At 39.0% G+C, this 14,755-nt stretch overlaps 1 protein-coding gene across 1 annotated transcript; it reads right to left on the bottom strand.

Annotated features, from left to right (window-relative positions):
* Positions 1-733: 733 nt before the first annotated feature.
* On the bottom strand, positions 734-13,269 carry alg14 (ALG14 UDP-N-acetylglucosaminyltransferase subunit). The gene is made up of 5 exons (XM_054622849.1): positions 13,138-13,269; positions 12,851-13,011; positions 10,114-10,262; positions 8,523-8,645; positions 734-2,562 (listed from the first exon to the last, which is right to left on the bottom strand). Exons 2-5 carry the CDS (start codon positions 12,993-12,995, stop codon positions 2,332-2,334), a joined length of 648 nt encoding a protein of 215 aa, XP_054478824.1. The 5' UTR covers positions 12,996-13,011; positions 13,138-13,269; the 3' UTR covers positions 734-2,331.
* Between the last annotated feature and the right edge of the window lie 1,486 nt (positions 13,270-14,755).

Consider the following 14,755-nt stretch of genomic DNA (forward strand, 5'->3'; position numbering starts at 1 on the left):
TTTTTTATTCTTAGCTTGTCTTCTACTATGTCTCTTGTGTGCACTTTACTCTACGCTGTTGTAAGTCTGCAAATTTCCCCGCTGCGGGACTAATAAAGGATTATCTTATCTTATCTTATCTTACGTCCCAAAACATTTGAAAGCCTTAGAGCCATGCCACTAAATTGCTTATATACTAATATACACTGTTTAACTTCCTAATATACATAGCCTGTGTACACAGGATGGACAACATATCAATATCATATCAATATGGTGATATGAGACTAGATATCGCCTTAGATTTGGGATATTGTAATATGCCAAAATTTAAGTCTTCTCCTGGTATTCATGCTGCATTACATTAAAGTGATGTCATTTTCTGAACTTTCTGTTCTATTTCTTTGCCTTACCAACTTAATCATTATATCAACATTACTGATAATTATTTATCAAAGATATATATCTTAATGTGTGTAGGTCACCGATTTGGCAGCACTTAAAACCCAATACACAAGAGTTAAGAGGTTGAAATACACTTTCCATCTCTGAATATTAACTGTTTCTCATTCACTTCTTTTGAAACACCAAAAAGATGGACACATTCAAGCCTATGTTTCCTGTTTTGTGTGAGGTCCAGCTGCCTCCAGTTGAGTCCCAGATTGAAATTTACCTTTGTTCAACTCAGCTCGGTCACCAATAGAAACCCAAATGTAAAACAATTTTTATTTTTCAAACTTAGTTACAAGGCTGCGTGTCTCTCTCTCTCTCACACACACACACACACATACACCAAATGTACTTTGAAATGAACGCTTACAAATCATCCTGGATTATGGGTCCATACATTTGATCAACACACGTCTCTCACTCGTTTCCTCCTGGTTGTTGTCTGTTCTCTCACTCGTAGCTCTGCCGGTAGCTGAAATCTCTGTTGCACTGGAGATCAGCCTTTGTGCTTTTGTTCCGTAACAGTTTCTGTGCGGCCTTCGTAAAAGTTGTGCAGAACAAAATAAGCATTAATAAGAAAAGGAAAGTCCTCCATTTTGTATTGCCCCCCCCTCAAACCGACAGACGTCGGTTCAGTAGAGCTGTTAACTCCTCTAGACAGGCTGCTTGCAAAACGCTCTGAGTGGTCGGAAGTTTAGAAAGGCGCTGTACAAATGCAAGTCCATTTAGCATGGTGTTTCTATAGGCCGAATAATGTGTTTAGAAATAAAGAAGTTATAATTTCATTGTGTTTGATCAACATATTTAGTACATTATCACACAACTACACTACAAACTGTAGTGTCGCTCTCATACATTGTTTATTGTTTCCATGAAACAAATCAGGACTACCCGAATACACGCAGACCCAACAGTATGTAAGACAGTACACCCCACTGCTAAACTATCCTAAACCCTTCTTAGCTAGTGGTGTAGAAACAATACCCCCTCAGGGCTCCACATGTGCTTATGGAACAAGGGTTACAATATCATAACTTTAACTCTAACTCACCCCTACCGTGACATAAAATCACACTGATCCTGACCGGCAAAGGGTAAGTCGCCACAGTCCACCTACTTCTTTATGACCTATGCCGCCACAGCGGTGAGATAGTGGGCCCCAACCAACCCAGGTATACTGTCCGTTACTGAACTGGGTGGAGCTTTTGACTGCAGGGGTCCAACAGACAAGCGGTAGAAACCCTGTGAGCAATAGCTTACCCAAATGTTTTGGTTTGTGTGCTCCAAGAACTTTGGCTGGGGACAGCAATTGCCCAAAATTGCTGTGCCTCAGACTCCCTTTCTAACACACCTCGACAAGAATTGAACAACCTGTTGGCTTTGAAAGGTATTTATGTGTAAACATCTTATGCCGTAGAATATCTACATCTTTAGTTAATGCATAAAAATATTGCATGTAAAAACTCCTTCCTTAACAAAATGGATGAAGGGCTGCGTTTTCACACGCATAGCAAGAGAGAATAGCAAGCGGTTATACTGCCTAGGTAGAAAGCTCTATGGTTTAAATACAAGTGTCTGTTACTCTGAAAAACGCATCAACTTTTCCTTTTATGTTATTCAACCAGCAGCAGAAAGACACCCGTCAGTGCAGATTTAAACTATGGCATTTCTTCCTTTTTAATATAGTATTTTTGGTTTTCTTTTTAATAAGATAATCAAATATTTTTCTATGTAACCTCAAGTATACTGCAGTGTTAGACCTCACAGAACTATTAAATTATTAAACAATGTTTTAACTGAACTCAAACGTAAAAAAAAAAAAAGAGTATTCATTCATGATCGTTACAACAAACATTACAACATATTTCATCCCACATTTGTGTTTACGCGTAACAGATGTTTTCACACTATTCTTCCGAGGAAAATGGATTTGGGGTATTTGTCTCTCAGAGAGGACCACTGCACGAAGAAATAGTCTGACATTGGGTACAGGATCTTCCCTGTGAGGGACAGTGTTTCTACCCGGCAAATGCTTTCAACATAAACTATCAAGACTTTCTTCATTCCCAGAATTCCAAGCAGGAGTCCTGCCACACAGAGGGGAACGCAGGTCCCTGGGCCGTTACACAGCACCTGAAACAACACACACACACAGAGAGGATTGGGATGAGCACATTTCCAGGAAGTGACAAACTGGTTAAAGGAACAATACTGGGCAATGTGTGTTGCTGTTTAAAGCCCATTATCTCTCTAATCCCTGTGGTCCAGTAAAGTTTGCAGACCGATTTGTTTTTCCATCTTGTTTTCTATGACAAGGAGGTATGTAAGATCCACTGATTGAGGGATCGGTGGTTTGATCCCTGGGTCATTCAGTCCACATGTCAAGTGTCCCTGGACAAGCTCCTGAACCCTGAATTGCTTCGGAAGGCTTTGCCATCGGTGTGTGAATGTGCATTAGATTAAATCCTGATGAGCAGGTGGCACCTTGCATGGTAGCCTCTGCCCTCAGTATACATCAAATGTGTCATTTTGATTAATAATTCTTTCATCTGTGCGTAACCATGGCTCGCGCCACATTTTTTTAAATTATAATAACCTACAGATAGATGTGTGGCTGCGATGAGCAACATGATTCAAGGATTATTGATCATTTATAAGGTCATTATGCAACAGAGAGATGCATAATCAAATGCAGTTGTAGCCCATTTGCTGCACACAAAAACATGACAAACAACAAAACCAAAACAGGAGTACATTCATGTAGTGCTTTTTTTAAATTTGCATCACTTGGAATGTAAACAGTTGCAACAAAACAGTTCTCTGGGCAATATGGTCGACATCTTAACTATAGAACATTCAACATCAGGTAAACATCAACTTTGACTATAATTGAGCATCAAGCATCATGATGCAAACAGAGTCCATCTCCTCTCGTCCCACCAGAATCCTGCTCTCTATCCTGCGGTCGGCCCGTCAAGTGCAGCTTGATCCTCAATAGAACCAGGTCTTTAGATGTAAAGATGTAGGCAGTGAACTCTGGTTGATGAGGTAACCTACATTTTCCTGTGACCGGACAAAAGACAGCCAGGAGCAGACTGGGTGATGGTATGGCAGAGTTAGCTTAGCTTCCATCTCGGGTCTCCTCCGTTTAGTCCAGCAGGTCTTGCTGGGTGGTGGGCCGTAAGCCGTTATCGTTTCAACGTCTCCTGCCCACGAATGAATCCAACCCCAACGCTTCCTTCTCCAATGTTGATGAGAGCATTCTGTCATATGCCATTAGTGCTCCAGTAATAAAGACAAAATTTAGACAAAAATGCAGCTCTGTGAATGTGATAAGTCATCATTGTCACAGTCTCTAATAAGCCCATCTATAATAATGGTCCAACAAGTGCCCCAAGTTAGCCTGGACACAAAATGACCAAAAGTGCGTGCCTGACTGCGATCTAGCTTCATCTCTGCATTAGTTACCACAGCTGAAAGTGGGGGGACAAAATGTCTCCAGAGACTGAAGATGGGACAGTGTAAAGAAAGGCCTTTGGTAATGTACAAAGGCACACCAGAGAACACGTGTGCTAGTGATTGTAGTAAAAACTACAGAGCTCTAACTGACGCACTGACAGTTTGTGTATCCTGAGCGTTTTCCTCAGAGGAAACCTATTGTTTCTTTGTAATTGCTACAGAAATTATTTTATAACAATCTCTATCACATCATGTTGCTCACCACAGCCACACATCTATCTGTTTTATAATGTGAAAGTTATGTAGTATGCTTCAATCTAGACATGAATGAACATGAACATAAACATGTACAATTGAAAATGTTCTTTCCCTTAACACCCAGATTGAAGAACTGCGGTAAGTAGTCTCTAGATTACGAGGAAAGAGAGCACATGTGTGATTCAGTGGCAGCAGAGAAGGTAGCTCAGTGAGACTCGGAGACAGAGGGGGGAGGGCTGGATGAATAAGTGGCCTCAGGGCTGAAGGAAGCAGAGGGAGTTTAGGGAATTTGGGTTCACAGGAAACCAGACAGAGCTGCTCTGGAGTCTGGTGAAGTCATCATACAGCTCCACAGAACAGACACAGCAGCACTTATATCCTCTGCACACTGCTCTGGAAACTACAGAGAAGTTCCCTTCCCAAATCCCAACAATAGACACACTTTACACCCACAAAAAAAAAAATCATTCATGTGGCAGCAGATGTAATCATTTTTATTTCACATTTAACTGGTAAAATTCAGTGCTCAGTTTACATTTTTTTGCTGTGCAGTTAATAAAACTGCCGGCAGAGTCTGCCATAACCATCAGCAGGGTCCTAAACTTGCTTCCTCTGGCTGCAGTTAATGGTACTATGGTAGGGGACTTACAGCTTTTGCAATGCAAAGACACAAAAAGCTGTACTTGTGGCACAATTATTGAAATCACTAACTCCTCTATTGACCAGATATGCTGAACCATTAGCACTTATTTCTGCTTTTCACAAAATTTGAAATTCTAAATCACACTTTTTGCAAATAACCACAGGTTATCTAAAGTTATCTACATTAAACACATCATTCAAAACTAAAAGCCTGTGTGTGTAGGTTGCTAAAGACTGCCATTGAAATACCACACTGAATTATCAATCACCAAGACATTTGTTATTTGTCTTTAAGTTTATAGAGCAAAACTATAATTTAAGAAGAGTTGATATAGTTTTGAATGAAGTGTATTTTGATTAAGACATTTGATAAAGAGGGCCCAGATTTCAAAAATTGTGTTTTAGCAATGGCAAAAGAAAGTAAATTTCATCTACAGAGATTTCCAGGAAAAAATACCCATGCATTGCATAATCCGGTTATTGTCAGCTTTCTTAAAGTAACGTGGTGTCTTACACCATAAAAATAAGAAACCCAGCCTTGTATACACTGAGCCTGGATTCTAACAGGGTTTCTTGATGGGGCGCATGCATGATAAAGACAGGGAGAGGGACAGTACTGCAGCACAGGTATGTCCTTGTATTCAAATTCTTTCAGGCTCTTAATGTTAGAGTATATCACTGTACTTAAAATATGCCAACCTTGGTTAAAAAATGGGTTGGTAGTGGGAGACAGACCTGGTCTAAGGAGAGAGAGTGTTGTATGTTGAACATCGTGTAAAGCCAAAGGCAAATATAGAATTTGTGATTGTTGACTATGTTAATAAAATTGACTTGACAATTGTCAATTTCAAAAGAATTGAGGGATACATTTTTAAAAAGTCTTAACTATGTTTTTATTAACTAATTTGTCAGGTATCATATATCATCTGTAAATAAAGTTATTTCTTGCCTTACATTTACAGTTTACATTTTATGATTGCTTTCATCTATAGACCCTTCTGCCTTGTTGAAAAATCAGAATCAGGACCATGTACATGAGGGCGGCTTGAGGTTTATGGGTCCTCAGCCGTGCTGCAATCATAAGCCCGGCTCAAACATTCCTGGCACTACGTCCCTGGCATTGTTTCAAACCAGCCGCCAATCACCAGAGGGTTCTGCTGGACAGACGGTCACAGGTCTGGAATCTGCTCACACTATTCTCATCTGCTCAGCATATACTTCACATAGACCGGATTAAAGCTGCATTAGTTTCACTTTATCAGAGGTGATACGCTGACAGATGTTTATTTCACTGACTAAAGTAACGCAAGCAGAGTTCTGCTGTCATTTTCCATTTCCCAGAATATTTAGGTTCTACACAAACTGTGCTAAGTCGTCACATGTCGTATTTTCATTCAATTGTGTTTGAATTTTAAGGGAACTTTTTAGTGTTTAAGGAAAATCTCCATCAACTGGTTTGTAGCAAATAAACTCTGTTGCGTAGTTGGGTCAGAACTTGGCGGTATAGGCTACGCTTTAGGCATGGCTGTAATCCTCCAGTAAACCGAGTAAAAGAAGTAGAGGTTGCAAACTGGAAAAAAAAATAAGGTGATCTTCCATCCAGGATAGAAAATGGAGAGCTTTCAGGAATTCGTTTTTATTTGAAAGTTTTACTTGTTCTTCATGTCAGCTAGTACTGGCCATATCTCATGTTGTTCTGTAATAAAGACTGGGAAGACAGCGGAAAACAGCTGATCATTCATGTAAGGTAAATGTTAAATGATACGTCATTGTTTTCATATCCCATTTAGCTCCTCAACTTTTTTTTGAGAGAGACAAAACCAACTCAAGCGAGGGTAAAAACTTTTTTGTTATTGAGGAGGTTTTATCGAGGATGTGTTTTTCAAATGCATTACTTCATAAAGACCATAAAAATACATGGCTGCTGTCAACACTTTTCCTGTCTGTGGTTTATCCAGAGTAACAGGGACAGGGTCTAGAAAGAGATGTAGTTGATGAATCTCAATATGAAACGTTTTAATGCTGTGATCAGCACTAATTAAACTTCATTCACCTACAGTGTATTTGGGTGTGACAACACAGGCCATTGATCCATTCTTAGAATAGAAACCTTGGCTATTGTTATCACAAATACTCCTCCATCAGTTTATCCTGCACCATAGAGTTGATTCTACAAGGCTTGATGATGTCCATGGTGACCTCACTTCTAATTTTCCCTTATGTAGACTGAACCATTATGTGCTGCTTGGTTGTACACTCACAGCAGACTCTAACCTTCTTACAAAATGTAAATCCAATTCTGTTCTGCTTTTTTTGTGCAATGCTCTATGTAGTGCTTTGTCATAAATTCTTTAGTTGTAACTGTCTCAAACCTAAAGGCTCACGTCCCAGTGTCTTTAACCCTCTAGTTTCTGTGGCTAGTATGCACAGCTGCCCAACACAAACACCTCCCTCTTAATGTGTAAATGTTCTGCCTGTATTAAATTGAACAGCTAATGTAAGGTTTCACATTCTCTCTTTATCTCTGAGGCTCCATTTAAACAAATACCTTGATACAGTCTGACCTTTTTCTACAGTGTGCATCAGTTCAGTCTCTGGAAAGATGAGTGAAGTGGTTCGCTTTTAGCTGTATTGATATTAGGTCATATCCATGTTCAGTATAATGCATTTTATGAATGTTAAGCCCGTCCACCTTAAGAAGGTTTACACAGAGTTTGTTATTTAAAGCTACTACAATGAACTTTCATTTGGTGTTGCTTTTCGTGGTCCTGTGGACAGAAGTGGGAGTGTTTCTGAGCACCAGAGCCCCCCAGCAAACCTCTCACTTTACTGCAGCAGGGTCTTCAGCAGCGCGGCTATGGCAAGCTGTTTTAAAAATGTAAACGATTTAAAATCTAGACTGGATATGTATTGCAGATATATGTAATTCAAATATTTCACTTGCTGATAAGTGGGTAGGATATCTACCAACCAAAAGTATTTTTCTAATTGACCCTATACAAATAGTTTTTATTTATTTGTGGTTATCGATTCACAACAAAGACCAAATGAATCATCACGTTTAAACTCTGGAGTTTTGCCCACATCCTCTAACACCACTCAACTACAATCCTGTTTCCAGCATCATTTAAATGCTCGCTTTCTCTTCAGCTCATAAACTTTGTCTTTATCTGCCGCCATTTTCTCTGTGCCAATCGGTAATTGGCATGTGCAACACTCAATGGATGAGAGAAAGAAGCAAGACGGCTCACTCCTTAGCTTCTTCCATAATCAGCTCCGGGAAAAACTTGTGTTTAATTCTATTTCATTCCTAGATTTATTAGCCGAAAGTGTTATTCAACTTGCCAAGGCCATCCTTATTGTTGACCCCTGCAGTGTTCATATTTGTACATTATCTGCTTATGGACCCTGTAAGTGCAGGACAGAATTGGATTGGTTTGTGCTTCTCCAGAGTGAATCAATCTTTAAAGGGCTACTAAAACAGTTTAGAACTGTACTGCTATAACGACTCACACAGACATATCATTTAAAAGAATGGTCACAATCTGTGCAACAGAGGCTGAGATACCCTGACCTTTAGTCTGTAGTATGTTTCAAGCTCCAAAAACAATGAATCCTACATTTCCCATAATGGAACCAATAACATGTCTTCATTAGCGTGTAGTACTATCAGTAATACATGCGTCATCAGTGTAAGATAACGTTGCTTTTGACTGGTCTCTTGGTCCACTCACCATGTCAGGTCTGAGTCTGAAGACCAGAGGAAGAGAATACCGCAGAGCGTCCAGGGTGCTGATAACAGAGGAACTCCAGGACTGATGCACCTCCCGGCTCCGTGGTATCCTACAGATGGTGAACTGGGGAACAAGAAGAGCTCAGAGACGTCACCATTGTGTTGTATTTGGATAAAGCTAGCTTAAAACTCAGATATCTCCGATTGCACTGCCTCTCACCAGCACATGAACGGGTCATGAACAGTCTACACTTTTAACTACACTAGTTCATCAAGTGGTATTTATCAAGTGGTATTCAGCTAGCCAATCATTTAAGATTCATTAAATTAAGATTCATTAAAAACATTAATTAGAAACATAGCAAAGTGTATTTCAGTATAACCCACAGTTCGCATCTCCACATCTTTAGAAAGTAGTTCCTGGGGCAAGTCTTTATCTGAGTAAGTCAACTTGTGTTTTCAAAAAGATAATGCTGAACAAGTAAAGATTTGCACACAACAAAGCTGCAATGATCAGTCTGCTGATCCAGTACAACCTCTTTCATTCAATAAATGAACAGTACTTCATATTCCTTTTCATCACAGTTATTGCTCACTGATATTCAACTAGATAGAAATTAGGAATTAGTTTGGTGTGTTGTGATGATGTCAAAAATAGCTGAGAAGCTGATGTAGCTGTGGACCTGAGGTCAGGTTTTCACTTTAGTTGAGAGCCAATATGCACACTGCTGTATTACATCAATATTCACACATGAATAGCTTAATTCTGCATATGATTACTTCAATCAACATGTATTTGGTTATATAGCTATAAATAAACAATATTATAAATCTGAGACTAAAATTAATAATTAAAAAGAAGAAAGAAAATAAATCTATATAAAATTAATTATATAAATAGCCTTGTTACTGTATTATTCATTTCATAATTTTTTTGAGGCCCAAGGAGACAACTGATGTCAAAATAGTTCAGAAAAATGAGTAGAACTTTTATCCATTAATCCTTTCACATATTCATTTGGTGACCCTTTGGAGGGGCTTGATCCATTGATTTGGAACCCCTGGACAACACTATCTAAATCTATGCATTGATGCAATAATGGTGAAGTGGAACTTCATCCACAGGTCTGAGCCTACCTCCACCCACTGCAAATTGAATTCTGAATTTAAGACGTTAACAGTCTTTCTATTTTGTACAAGTTTCAGGATGTAGATTTGTCCCAACGGTGGATTCTATCTCAGAATTGGTCTGCAAGGTTCACGGCTGATTTATAAAAGTAGATGGGGTGTTAAGCTATTTTCAACCATGAAATTAAGATTTTTAAACATTTGATAAGAAATGTCAATATCAGCACCTGCCTTGATGGATTTCATCACAGTACAGTCACATCATTTAGGTTATACTGTTACTAAAAGTTTAGTTCTTCTTAAAGAAGGGCCGGATGCCATAATTTGCTTTTTGGGGGACATTTCTGGCTTGTAACAGTTGTTTGATGAAATGACATGTCTGAGCTGAACATACTGTACTGGTGGGGACATTTCAGCACCACCTTGATCCACACCCAAACGTACACCTGTGGACAGCTGTGTACCTGTGACTCAGAGTCTGAATGTTTGGAGCTTTCAAAGGTGCAGATTTTCTCCTCACTCATCCTGTCAGTGTCAGCGATAACATAGTGTCGAGGTGTGTAGGCTTCAGACAGGCACTCGATCAGCCGCAGGATCTCTGTGGTGTGACCACCTGGAAAACACACAAAACACACCGTCAGTTTCACATGAAGTGGATGAGCATGAGCAACAGCTCCGTGAGCTTTCTACATTGAGACTAGGCCCTCAGATGGAAGATATCTTATTTTATCTTATTCTTATCTCATTCTGTTATTATTGTCTTGTTCCAGTTTCATTTAAATGTTTAAAATTTTTAGAGAGTCAAATCTAATAGTTAAAATAAAAGTGTTGATAAGAGGCGGTGTGAAAATGCATCTTGCTCAAAAAAAGGAAAAAGAACAGTTGGAACTTTCTTTTATTATGATGATCAGTCACCCTGCACCCAATGTCTACAATTTGGCACCATCGCTTGACTTTGTGGTGACAATGTTAGAGTCTAATACTGTAATGAAAGTCAAACACTGTTTCTAGTGCAGTATGGCTATTGTGTAAAGATAAAGACCTGACAAAAAGTCCTGTGTTTCCACAGAGCAGCTGGGGGACAGGAATTCACTCTGCCTCAATGCATGTCTCTACAGAGACATGTGGATGTAGTCTCTACATTTCATTGCTTTATCCTAACAAACCAGACCAACCTGTTCCTCTATATTTTCTTCACATCATGCATGTATGGTACATATATTTTTCACCCTGATTCTGCTTTGGTCTGGTTAATTCAGTTGAAGTGAAGACTGCTGTAGACTGGCCAGCATTGGTGTCTTCTTTGTCATTCGGCTGTAGGGTCCTGTGAAGTGTTATTCCTTTATCTTTGATGTTAGTATATTTAATGGAACTTGGACACACTTCTACAGCTTTGTGTCTGCTGGAATTTAACGTCTATGGGTGAAGGTTGTTTTGTCTGTTGCATCAAACCACTGACTGTATCTAATCATAATGCTTTGTTTATCTGTGATGAACATCTACCACCCAGACAGTCGTTTCTTTCTGTCTTTTGTCACAGATGGTGCGGATTGATCATGTAGCTCAATTTCAAAATGTGTTATTTGTTGTTAAGAACTGCTGTAAATAGTTTGTGAGATCAGGGGGGTTACTGCTGCTTCACTATTTTGGTGAGAGCGCCACCAACTTTGACTACGGTACTTCAGTTCTTCCTTCAGTCTATGATGAGTACCAAGGGAGACATGGAACAATGATGCATCTGACTGTTGTGGATGAAAACACAATATTTTGAAAACGTAGATTTTTCACTGTTTGAGATCCTGACTTACTTCTTTACTTTTGCTTTGGTGTGTCTAACTACGTGTTACAATGATGTATCTTCTTCAAATATTTACTGTAAAAACCACATGTTTAAAACCTTAAATAGTACAGAGCCTTTTTTCTGCAACAACTTCAGCTCAAACAGCTGATCAGCATTGTTGGATGAAACAAATCATTGAAACACTAGCTAGCAAAATAGCTGATTCCCTGTAAATTGTGTTAAATGGACAGCCAGGGGTGGACAAGGCATGCCCAGCGTTCAATCCAAGGTCCACAGCGAGAGTCACTAGACGTGACAACACAAAACGTGACGACACTAGACGTGATGACACTAGACGTGAGGACACTAGACGTGATGACACTAGACGTGATGACACTAGACGTGAGGACACTAGACGTGATGACACACAAGATGACATGGCATACAAGACATAAGATGACATGACATACAAGATGTGACGATACAAGATGTGACGATACAAGCTGTGACGATACAAGATTTGAGGAGATTTTGAAGACATGACCACATAAGACGAGACAACATAGAATGAGACGACATAAGATGTGATGTGGACATGAACGCGTGTCCAAATGCTAGAGATCTCATTGATTAGAACTGTCATTTGGTCTGGTTATTTTTCAACTAGCTTCTTAAAAGTTCCGGACTGTTAAGCTAGGACTTTACTTTGAAGATCTCTTAATTGGTACAGGAAAAAGGTTTAACTTTTAGTTTGAGCGGAGTCAGAGATTTCCTGAACAAATACACATCAGTTATTTTCATAGCACCTTAAAAATGAAAGAAATGACCTATTTGAAGGTAGAAATGTAGGAGTTATTACTTTGTTAAATATAAAATATAATATACAATTGCTACAGTGAAAATGTTAGTCAGTCACGAGCTGCAGGTAACTGGGTTCATTCTTAATATGAATATAATTAAATTAATCGTAATTCCATATATTTGTACATACGCTTTGTTTACAATTTATTTAAAAAAAACGGAAGTTATGTCACGTCGATCCTTCCGCTTACTTCACAAACTCCATCGTTCCCGACCCGATCTGGGGCGTTTGAATATAGTTAGTATATAGGTGCACCAAAATTTCAGTGTCGACTGACTTGACCACGGAGATCCAAAAGTCCAGTCAGGAGTTCAGTTCAGCGACACTTTGGGTGGTTAGCTTGGAAGATAAGAAAGTTAAGCTAGTTAGCTAATGGCACAACTTGAAAACGAATAATAGTTGTTTGCGCATGTACACTGGAATTTTAAGTACGTCACAGGTTTTGAGTCATATGGGATATATGGTCGTAGAGGTATGACTGAGGTAAGTTACCGGTTAAGTTAAGTTACGGTTACTGTGGTGCACGTATGTAAGCTAACGTCATTAACGTTAACGTTACCTGATCCTGCGACGACGAGAACCGCGACCGGACCTTTTGTTCCAGGTTTATAGCTCGAGCCAGTGTTCACAACATGATATAATCGGACAATAACTAACACACATATAAGTAAAACAGCAAACGCAGCTCCTACCAGGAACGCCATGACAGCTACGGTGGCTCTGTAGGACCAAAGCAGATGGGTTAATGGACGGGATTAGATCCCTGAGTTCAGGCTCTCAGGCAGAACTTCCTCAAGGGGGGTAAAGAATTGTTGTAATTTCTGTCAGTGCCTACATGATACTTACAAAGCCAGTTTCAGGGCACAAAACACCAATATGACCAGCCCCTTATTCTTCTTCTCTGGAGCAGATTGAAACCAAAGGTTCAGAATGGCCTTCAGGCTGGGTCTGTTGTTCACAGCCTGGGTGAAGATATAATCTCCCATTTTTTTGAACAAATGTTGCTGGTTAATACAATTAGCCCAGTTTTAATAGAAAAAAATCAATGTGTACTGTAGAAATACATATTCTATGGTTATGGTCATTTTTAGCTTATTTAGGACTACACAAGTCAAACATGCTTGCTGTTTTTTTTGTTATCCTACGACATGGTACATTTAGAAAGATACACTTAACTTGAATGATGCTCCTCTCCTCTTTACTGTACTGTATGTCTGAGTCAACAGGTCATGTCCCTGAGGAGAATGTAGGGTTATAAAGCTGAGTTTGAGTCAAGTTACCCACAATCCACTGCAGCTGCAGCCAGTTCTGGATCTTTCTCCACATGACTCCCCATTGCACAAAACCAAATGAAGATTTCCAAAAGGGGGTTCAGATTTATGTGGGATTTGATAGAAATGTCCTAATTTCAATAAATGCAAACCTCCTGGCTCACCAGGGCGTGGTGTGAGAAAAACTGACTTTTTAATGTCATTTTATGTTGCATTCTTTAACAGTAATGAATATTGGTTAGGAGATTTTCCCTGATCAACTACCATGTTTCTCATTATAAACAGATAACCTGTTAAGGAACACGATACAGATCCAGTGCCTGAGATGTGTGACCAAACAGACCATGTGTAATTTCAACACTGTTTATTTTAGACATGACATACAAAATGTCCCTGAGTCACTGCATCATTACCTAATATGTGATACATGTGGAAATTACTGGAAATAAAGTGCTTCATCTCAGCCGACTCTCTCCAACCAAAAGGATGAAGATGCTGGTGCTGACTTTGGTCAACGTTTACTCATGCAAAGGTTCATATGAGATCTTATGAAAAGCAGCTGTACAGTGTCATGGACTTCCAGTGTGGAGAACTGTACACAGTGTGCATTTATCAAAATGGTGCACAAATAGTGCACAATGACTCACTTAAAGAATACATGTCTTTTTCATGCAGGATCACGTTAACTAAACCCTATTCTGCTTTGATTTTTAGCCTGGGAATTGTCCAAACTGTTCATTGATGAAAACTCAGTAGAAATGTTTACTACAGCTGTGATGGTATAAAACCTTTGGGATAGATTACATGAGTTGCTGGTTAAGAAATATGTAATTCATGCTTTTCAACATTACAGTAGTTGTTTCTTTTTTCCATGCAGAACAAAGATTTGGAATAGTTTGTAACAACATTGGGAATGTGATAACAACCAATCTCTACATGCAGTAATATTGTTGCTTTATTTAGTTTTTAAGCCAATTTTCAGATATTGAGAATCATTTGAAAATTCTATCTAAAAAAATTCTACCCTTTTTTCTGCGTAAAATTAGTTTTGAGGGTTTTGGTCCCTTTTATCTTATTATTTTATTAAATTGTAAGTTTGCAACATGTATGTATTTTTATTGTATATGCTATTGTATCTTATATGCTGCTCAGAGTATTAACTGTTTAGTACAGTCTTATATGTTGTTTTGCTT

The sequence above is a fragment of the Anoplopoma fimbria genome, chromosome 21 (assembly GCF_027596085.1).
Source record: "Anoplopoma fimbria isolate UVic2021 breed Golden Eagle Sablefish chromosome 21, Afim_UVic_2022, whole genome shotgun sequence".
Classification (NCBI taxonomy): Eukaryota; Metazoa; Chordata; class Actinopteri; order Perciformes; family Anoplopomatidae; genus Anoplopoma; species Anoplopoma fimbria.

What these genes read in the sequence shown, in the direction of transcription:
- alg14 (XM_054622849.1), bottom strand. Translation starts at nt 12,995, where the DNA reads ATGGCGTTCCTGGTAGGAGCTGCGTTTGCTGTTTTACTTATATGTGTG. An exon ending in ATTCAGACTCTGAGTCACAG is followed by an intron (nt 8,646 to 10,113) that starts GTACACAGCTGT and finishes CTTGTTCCCCAG; the next exon opens with TTCACCATCTGTAGGATACC. An exon ending in TCAGACTCAGACCTGACATG is followed by an intron (nt 2,563 to 8,522) that starts GTGAGTGGACCA and finishes GTGTTGTTTCAG; the next exon opens with GTGCTGTGTAACGGCCCAGG.